The 9,957-nt window shown below is 37.3% G+C and overlaps 1 protein-coding gene across 1 annotated transcript in view; it reads left to right on the top strand.

Annotated features, from left to right (window-relative positions):
- Nucleotides 1–9,957, top strand: part of LONRF1 (LON peptidase N-terminal domain and ring finger 1) — a 58,403-nt gene that overhangs the window by 19,219 nt on the left and 29,227 nt on the right. The window contains exons 2-3 of the mRNA XM_006884146.1: nucleotides 6,363–6,481; nucleotides 8,293–8,415. Coding sequence (XP_006884208.1) covers nucleotides 6,363–6,481; nucleotides 8,293–8,415 — 242 coding nt within the window. The remainder of the gene's footprint in view (nucleotides 1–6,362; nucleotides 6,482–8,292; nucleotides 8,416–9,957) is intronic.

Genomic DNA, 9,957 nt, shown 5'->3' with positions numbered 1-9,957 from the left:
TGGACAATGACTAGGGAGGATAGGAGAATTGAAGCCTTTGAGCTATGGTGCTGGAGAAGAATATTGAATGTACCATGGACTGCCAAGAAAACTAACAGAGTCATCGTAGAGGGCTGCTCCTTGGAGGCAAGGATTCTGGGGCTTCGCCTGACATACCTTGGACATGTAAGGAGAGATAGGTCTTTAGAGAGGGACATCATGCTGGGTAGAGTAGAGGGACAGCACAGGAGGGGAAGCCCCTCTTTGAGGTGGATTGATTCAGTGACTGGGGTAATCGGGATGGGTGTGTCAGAGGCAATGAGATTGGCACGGGATAGAGCACGGTTTAGGGCTGTTGTACATAGGGTTGCTATGAGTCGCAAAAGACTCGATGGCACATAACAACAACAACCTTGTTAGTGAAAGATACTAAATACTCGTTGCCAACACCACAACCCAAAGATACCAGTTCTTTATTCATTGCTCTACTTCTACCTACATATGAAGCATTTAAAAATATGGTGGCTTTAGGCAGAGATGTACCTCTGGGTTCAAACTGCCAACCTTTTGACAAGTAGTTGATCACTTAATGTTTTCTGCCATCTGGAGACTCCTGCTTTTGTAGGACCCTTAATTATTGCTTGGCTATATTGAACATTTTTATTGAAATACAACAATTTCCAATTATATTGCTTATATTTCTTAAGAAACAAAAATATTTTAAGACAAAATGTTCTAGATTATAATTTTTATAAAGGATGTAAGTAGAGATATTTCCATAAATTAGTAATTTCATTTTAGAATTTTTTATTGGTACAAATTTGAAGGAATAATAGAATCTCATTTCTTATATACCAGTCACAGAAAAAGGTCTGTCTAATTGTTAAAGTGAGAATTAGCTGTAGAAAACAATTATTCATGACCCCTGGGACATATTTTACCAACCAGCGTAGGAAGCTATTATCTTTGTGGTACTAGGCTTTATCCTGGTGGGAACCTGTACAACTGTGTAAATGTGAAGAAATAGGCCTTCCTCCAATAATTCTAAACCACCAGAGGCCATCTGGGACATAAAAATCCCTCATAACTGTATCAAGATCCATTAACTTGAAAGAAAAATTTCCCTTGATTTCAGTATGCCTTCTATTTCTGAAAATACATGATGTCAAGAAAAATTCAAGCCTAAATCAATTTAGTCATCAAAGAGCTTAAAAATTAGAGTGCACTGGGAAACTTCTGAGAAGTCTGCGTGTACTTATGTATGAAAGTACCTAATGGTATAATATATGGGAATGCTAACAAAAAAATTAACAGTTCAAATCCTCCAGCTGCTCCATGGGAGAAATGTAGACAGTCTCCTCCTATAATGATTTAGAGCCTCAGAATTCTGATGGTAGGTCACTAATTTAGTTATCCAGTGCTTCTATAACAGGGATGCCACATAGAGATTTAACAAACAAATTTGTCTGCTTTTAGGTGGTAGTTGTTGCTGTGTGCCTTGGAGTCAGAACCAACCCATAACTGACCTTCCTGCGGGTTTTCAGAGGCAGTAAAATTGAATAGGAGGAGATTGCCTATCCTCCTGTGGAGAACCTGGTGGATTCGAACCACATGTTTTTGGAATTGCAATCCAGGGTCTTAGTACTAGGTCACCAAGTTCCTTTCTTATAGTTTATTGATGTTAAGTGCCACTGAGTGGCATACAACTCACAAGGTCCATATCTATGAACAACAGATCTGAACCCTGTCCTGTCTTGTGCCATCCTTACAATCTCTGCCTTTTTTGAGGTCATTGCTGCAGTCGCTGTGTCAGTCCACCTGGTTGAGGGTTCTTCTCTTTGACCAACCTTACATCTTGCCAAGTGCCTTCTTAAGAATGTAAAAGTTTAGAAATCCAAATTTAGAGTGCTTACTCCAAAAGAAGATGCTCTCTGTCTTGATCGTTTCTGGAGAGGGGATTTGTTCCTTCAGCATTTATAGACCTGGCATTCCTGGGAGAACTGCATGTGACCTGGTAGTGAAATCTCTTCCTCTCTCCTCACACATCCTCGAGACACTCCCATTACATTGGTAAGGTGGTGGGATTAAAGGATACTGCATTCCACCCTTACTTCTATAACTATTTGGCTTATCAAATCATGGAGATAATAACATTCGCATTATATCATTGCATACATGTGGTTTTGGGGGACACAATTCAATCCATAACAGTCACTATGGGTTGAAACATACTCAAAGGCAGTAGGATTTCTATATGTTTGTTGTTGTTGTTATGTGCCATCGAGTCCCTACTGACTCATAGTGACACTGTACGCAATACTCTGAACCCTGTCTGATCCTGAGCCAATCTCACTCCATCTCATCCAGGGTGTTCCTCTCCTGTGCTTTCCTTCTCCAAGGACGGGTCCATCTGGGCATCATGCCCAAAGTATGTGAGAGGGAGCATCAAAATTCTCGCCTCCAAGGAGCTGCTTCATTTCATCCTCGCCAACACATACCTGTTCGTTTCTTGGCAGCCCATGATATGTTCAGTACTCTTCTCCAACATCACAACTTAATGGCATCAATTCATCTTTTGCCATCTTTGATAATTGTCCAGCTCTCTGATGCATAGTAATTAACTGTGAAGATCTTGGCCTAGATCAGTTGCACTTTAGTTGCTAGACTGACATCATTGCTCTTCAGCACTTTGGAGAAATATCTGATAGCAGATTTTCCTAATGCAATTTGTCTTTTGATTTCCTGACTGCTGAGGCCAAGAATGTTGAATGTGGAACCTAGTAAACTGAAAATTGTTAACAATCTGAAATTCTTCTTCATCTATCATGGTGCTGCCAATTGGCCCAGTGGTGAGAATATTTGTTTTTTTGATTTTGAACTTCATATTGCAAACTACAGTCCTTAACCCTCTGGAGCAAATGATTTAGACTTCCCTCCATTTCAGCAAGCAGTGTGTTGTCTCATCTGCATAATACAGGTTGTTGATGAGTTTTCTTCCAATCCTGATGCTACATTTCTCCTCATAAAATCTAGCCTCTTGAATGATCTGTTCTCCATTTGAATTGAAAAGACGTGGAGACAGGACACATTCCTGACTCACTCCTTTCCTGATATTGAACCATGCAGTGTCCCCCTTGCTCCGTTCTCATCACTGCCTCCTGGCCCAAGTATAGCTTTTGCATGAGCACAATCAGGTGTTCTGGATCCCCATTCTTCTCAAGGTTAGCCACAGTGTGTTATGATCCACGCAGTCAAATGACTGCATAGTCAATAAAACACAGATATTCCTCTGGTACTCTCTGCTTTTGGCCAAGATCCATCTGACATTGGCAGTGATGTCTCTAGTGTCAGGACCTCTTCTAAACCAGCTTGTATTTAGGGTAGTTAGTCCTCTATGTACTATTCCAGTCATTTTTGTATGATCTTCAGCAGGATTTTGCTTGCATGTGATAGTAGTTATATCATTCAATAATTTCCACAATCTTTTCAATCACCTTTTTATGGGATGGAAACAAATATTAATCTTTTCCAGTCAGTTGGCCAGGTGATTGTCCTCCAGATTTCTTGACACAACCTGGTGAGCACGTCCAAGCCAGCATCTGTTTGTTGAAATATGTCATTTGATATGCCATCAATTCCTAGAGCCGTGTTTTCTGCCTATTCCTTCAGAGCAGGTTGAAGTTCCTCCTTCATCTCTATTGCCTCTTGAACATAAGTTGTTTCATTAGATTCTGTGACCACCAATTCTTTTTGATACGGTGGCTCTGTACTGCTTCCCTCTTCTTTTAGTACTTCTTAGATTTTCAATATTCTGCCCATAACATACTTAATATTGCAACTCAAGGCTTGGATTTGTTCTTTGGTTCATCCAGCTTAAAAAATGCTAAGGAAGTTTATTCCTTTTGGTTTTCTAACTTCAGCTCTTTGCACATTTCATTATAATACTTTGCTTTGTCTTCCTCAGCTGCCATTTGAAATCTGTTCACCTCTTTAACTTCCTGATTTCTTCCCTTCGCTTTGGCTTCCTGGTGCTCTAGTGCAATATTCAGAGTCTCTTCCATCATCCATCTCAGTGGTGTCTTCTTTCTTTGTCTTTGTAATGATTTTTTTTGCATTCTTCATGAATAATATTATTGATACCCTCCCACAATTAATCTGGCTTCCATACATTAGTGTTGAGGGCCTCAAACCTGTTCCTGACATGGATTTTTAATTCAAGTGGGATAGACTCAAGCAGTTTTTGTGGATTTGGTGTAATTTTCTTTAGCTTTAGTTTGAACTTGCATGTGAGTAGTTGATAGTCTGTTCCACAGTCAGCACCTGGCCTCGTTTTTAAAGCAGATCCAGAGCTTGTCCAGTGATTCTTTTCACACATGTATTCAGTCTGATTCCTGTGCAGACCATCAGGTGAAGTCTATTTGTATAGTTGCCAGTTATCTTTCTTATAAAAGATATTTTCAATGAATAAATAAATATCTATACAAAATTCTGTCATTTTATCTCCAGCTTCATTTCTGTCAACAAGTCTGTTTCCCCACTACTGATCCTTCTTCTCTGTTCCTAACTTTTGCATTCCAGTTATTCATAAACATATAAATGTGTAAATACACATCTATACCCTCAGCACACATACATATACACATACATACTTAAAATAGAACCACTTTGCAGGAGAAAGATGGTCAATGTCCTGTTGTGATTTACAGTCTAGGAAACTTGATGGAGCCTCACAATGAGTTGGAACCAACAGAATTACAGAGTTTGGATTTGAGTTTATATAGATGCATTATGGATCCATTAAATTGATTAAAAGCATTATGAATCTCTATGCCGTTCTTACATGAGTACTTTGTCAGTACTTACAACTTCTGGCTTTCTCTTATACACAAATAAGTTTTTGAAAGATGGCTATCTTTAAAAAGTCAAGTTGCTTCTGCCAATCATTCATTGCCTCAAAGTCTGACTCAATGGGACTTGCCATCGGGTTTCAGAAGCTGTAAATCTTTAAGGAAGGAATCTCCCATGGTTCTCCCTCAGAGCATCTGGAAGTTTCAAACTACTGGCCTTTTGGTTAGCTGGCTGACACATTGTTTTAAAGATACTATACCTTCAGGACTTCTTACAGATAGACTTAAGGTTAAGTGCATCTTGCTTGAACATCAGCTTTATAATCTATTTGCCTGTTGTTGTTGTTGTGGTTGATTGCTGTTGAATCAAGCACGACTCATAGCAGATGACTCATGAACAAAAGGCCTGAAGCCTTTCTATAACTATCGACATTTATCAAAGTTTCTGCAGTTTCTGGAGGCATGCTGTTTAGGAAGTGGATGCCACTCATATTTCCCTGCAGTGATTGATTATAGTTTTACAGGTATATTGTGTACTGTTGTTGGAACTGACTCATAGCTGGTCCTCCAGTGTGTTTTCAGAGGCAGTAAATCAAATGGGAATAGATGGCCTACCTTTCTCCCATCAAGCAGCTGTTGAATTTGAACCATGTACCTTTGCATTGGCAGCACAAATGTTAAACATCCTTTATATAATAGTATTTGGTTTTTAGTGTAGAGACATTGAGAGTAATGAAATGAGCAAACCCTTTTGTCTCAGGAATATTGAAATTAAAGCTATTTTTATTTAAGATGGCCCAATCCCAGTCAGAAATTAAATTTTGGTCTTAAGACTGAATATTACTATATTATTTACTTCATAGTCAGAACCACTGAAAATCCTTCAGCCCAGTCAGTCACTACCTGCTATGGGAATCACATGTACAGTAATTATACATGAGGTTGTTTTAGAAAGGAGGATTTAAAAATTTGGTTATTAGAAAAGGTTTATTGTAAAAAGGCAAATTTGATAAACATCTAAGACATCTGCCTTCTATACTTTTATCAAATGTCATGTTTTAAAAAAATACATTTTATTAAGAGTGGCTTTTGTTGTTGTTGTGTACTACAGAGTCAGAACTGACTCATAGCTGACCCTCTGGTGGGTTTTCAGAGGCAATTAATTTCATGCATGGAGATTGCCCATTCTTGTCCTGCAGAGCAGCTGGTGGCCTCAAACCACATGACTTCAGGATTGCAGCACTAGCTCCTTGCCACTAGGCCACCAGAACTCTATTAGGAGTGGCTAGTCATTATAAAAATATGTCCAGTAATAATAATAATTAATAATAACAATAGAAATGTTCACATAATCTACAAATTTGTGATATACTCAGCTTTCAGATAAGATTTAACATGTAAACTTGGTTGTGCCTTAACTGACTGTCATTGGTGATGGTTTAGCCATTTGGTCATCTCTTAATCAAGTCTAATCTATTTTGTGAATTATATAATATTTTTAAAAGTAATAAAACCATTCTAAAATGTCTATTTCAGAGCCCAACAATTTGACGCTTAAAATTTACAGAGCTGAATCATATGCTGGTCTCCAAGAGTTTAAAGCAGCCATAGAAGACTTAAATGCAGTTCTCTGTCACCTCCCAGATTGGCCTGAGGTAAAATTGCTCTTTTCCACCTGAATAAACTTTTAACATTTCAACTGTAGGAAACATGCGTTCACTTGTGGATGTAAGTTTTAGCAAACTGCATTGGCTAACTCTTTAAATATATGTTTTTAAGTGCCTTCAAGTCAGTTCAGACTTACTGTGACCTGGTGTACAAAAAAGAAAACCTTAGCCAGCCATGTCACACCTTCACAAGCTCTTCTCTGCTTAAAACCACTGTTAGAATCACTGTCAGTCTGTCTTGTTGAGGGTCTTCCTTTCTTTGATGATGCTCTACATTTTGAAGCATGAGGCCCTTTCTAAGTATCATCAGCTGTTGATAACATATCCAAATTATGTGAAATAAAGTATCTATCTTATTCTAAGACAGATTTTCCTTTGGCAGTCTGTGATATAGTCACAGCTCTTTGCCAGCACTGCAATCACTGAAAATTTCTTTTTTTAAAAAATGTATGGGGTTCTAAAAAATTCGGAGTCAGCATTTTGCATGAATATATTTCAGCAATTTAAAAAAAATCATAGCTTGTCTTTTGTTTAATAAGTAAAGAACAAACTTAATTAAAAGAACAGAAAAGAAGCAGGGACTTTAGACATAATTTTTTCTATTGCTATTAAAGAAATACAGCTTGCCATATTGTGAAGCTGAATCTAAATTGGGCTTCCTTGAAGGAGTTTCATTAGTAGAAGAGGCCCTGGAGGCTGGAAAATTGAGGCATTGTCATGGAGTCAAGTGATTAGGCAATGATTTAATACAGTGCATGGGTCCAAGAAGGCTGCCTCGCCCATATGGTTTTAAAGAAGACTTGAGACATTTAAGCATATTAATTAACAACCAGCTTGTTCTCCTGTTTATTAGATTGCCAGTATAAAGCTGTCCATTTTCCATATAACCTTTTCAAGATGAAAGTACTTTTTGAATTTTTCCCCTCTCCTCCTTTCAAACTCCTTTAAAGGAACAACATAGATTCTCTAAACACTGTATGTTAATCAAGAGAGTCCATGGTGGAATGACTCATTAGTGGCAAGCAAATATGTTTTAAGAATAAGAGAGCAAGAAGTCTGTATGAACAGCTTTAATCCTTGGAAGGAAAAAGAAGAAAGCTTTGCTCTGCAATGATGTAATGTGGGGGGTTTTCCTGCCATTTGAAAGACAGCTTAAAAAAATAAAAGCCAATTCAGAAAACTTGAGTTATGTTTGATTAGAACATTCTTAATTTCCTCTGATACTATTTAACACTGATACTTAACAAAACTTGTTTCAGTAAGCAAGACATATTGAAAGCTTACCAGTTGACTCTTTGTTTCAATATAACTGACTCATAAATTGAATTTCGGGTTTACCAAGGATAATGAGTAGGGTGTCAGTTTTTATTAGAGCTGAACTCATGTTTTGAAAGAGAAGAATAAAATGCTACATGAATACAAAGACAGAAAGTATAATATCTGCAAGTATTTCAATACTTCTGCCTAGTAATTGGGAAGACATTTACCTTACTTCCTTGATTGGAGGATATATGGTTTTCACATCTTAATGATTCTTTTTTTTTTATCTTAATGATTCTTAAGTCTTGATGTATCTTAAAGTGACCATACACGCTATTTATTATTTCCTTTCTTCCCAAACAGCTGTGAATAAATCAGTAATATTTCAGTAAGTGTTATCTTAAAAATAAGGAAACACAGTAGCTCTGAGAACTTGATGGAGCTGTCCTCCAGGCTTTTAAAAGCTCTGGACTTCCAAATCATTCAGAATTTGCAAGAATCCTTTCATTAAAGCTTTTGTTTATATGCTTTTGTTACAGGTTTATTTCAGGAAAGGAAAAGTACTCCATGATGCTGGTTTTTTAGGTGATGCCTTACAACTATTTCTTCAGTGCTTAGCCCTTGATGAAGACTTTGCACCTGCAAAGCTAGAAGTAGAAAAGGTAATCCATTTAAAGATTATGCTCATTCAAGGCAAGGATAAGACACATGCTTTTTTTCCCCACAAATGTTGATTAAAATATGGGCTTAGGAGCATGTTGTTGTTAGGTGCTGTCCAGTTGACTACAGCTCGAGAATGACCCTCTGCTCCATCATCATCACGATCTTAACCTTGCTTGAGTTCACTGTTGTAGTCACTCTATCAGTGTCATTGAGGGTCTTCCTCTTTTTCACTTACCTTCTACCTTCCCCTGCATGATGTCTTTTTCTAAGATCTGGTCCTTCCTGTCAGCATGCCCAAAGGATGTGAGACAAAGCTTCAGTGACATTCTTCTCTCAAAGGAGCATTCTGGTTGAATTTCCTCCAGGACAAATGTCTTTGGTCTTTAGGCTGTCCGTGGTATTATTCAATACTTTTCACCATTATCACAATTCAAAGGCATCCATTCTACTTTCAGATGCATACAAAACAATTGAAGATAATTGTGGCTTGAATCAGGCACATCTTTATTTTTAAACTAACATCATTGCTTTTTTAATATTTTAAAGAGGTGCTTGACAGCAAATTTTCCCAATGCTTTTTCTTGACTGCTTTTATCATGGCTATTGATTGTAGGTCCATGTAATATGAAATTGTTGACAATTCCAGTCTTTTCTCCATTTATCATGATGTTACCTGTTACTCCAGTAGTGAGGATTTTTGTTTTCTTGATGTTGAGATATAATCCATATTGAATGTAGTCTTTGATCTTCTTCAGTAAGTACTTAAGTCTTCTTCATTTTCTACAAGCAAAGTTGTGTAAAGCAAGTTGTTAATGAGTCTTCTTTCAATCCCCATGCCATATTCTACTTTATTTGGTCCACCTTCTTCAAGTATTGGCTTCATGTACTGCTAAATAGGTGTAGAGAAAAGACCCAAATCTAACATACACTTTTCTTGATTTTAAACCATGATATTTGCTTGTTCTTTTCAAGCAGTATTATTAATATGGGTATGGAAGATAGGAAGGGCTTTAAAAATCTAGTAGCAATTTGACATGGGTTTCTATTTCATATGCATACTGTAATAACTTATTCTGAGAGGAAATATATTTCATTCACAGATAACTAACAGCAGTTTTGTTAATAAATTTCAGAAGTTCTGTGATAGTTTCTTCAATCTGAGCCAGACCGAAACATTGCTGTGAAGACAATCAGTAAAAATCTTTACTGTCTGTCTTTTGCTTTTCACTTTAGGTGGGAATATTATTTCCCAATCAAATTACTTAAAGGGTTTTTTTCTCTTCTCAATGATCTACAGATTACTTCCCAGAGTTTGTTCTGTGGTATGGTAGTCTGTTTCAAAGAATGGTAGAGAGAGGTTCTCTGGTCTTAAGACTTTGGAAAACACTGAGTTAAACTTTGTTAAAAAAGTTTCCTCAGAAGTGTTTGATGTGTTAGCATGATAATAAAATGCAGCTTTTCTCAAACTTAATCAGAGCACATCTGAAAGCACAGTGCCTTTGAAAATACTTTTTGAGCAAACCTACCCTAATACAAACTCA

The sequence above is a fragment of the Elephantulus edwardii genome, unplaced genomic scaffold, assembly GCF_000299155.1.
Source record: "Elephantulus edwardii isolate Elephantulus edwardi_28Jun2011 unplaced genomic scaffold, EleEdw1.0 scaffold00031, whole genome shotgun sequence".
Lineage (NCBI taxonomy): Eukaryota > Metazoa > Chordata > Mammalia > Macroscelidea > Macroscelididae > Elephantulus > Elephantulus edwardii.
Note: the sequence above shows the minus strand (reverse complement) of the source record. Positions and strands in the feature narration are given on the sequence as shown.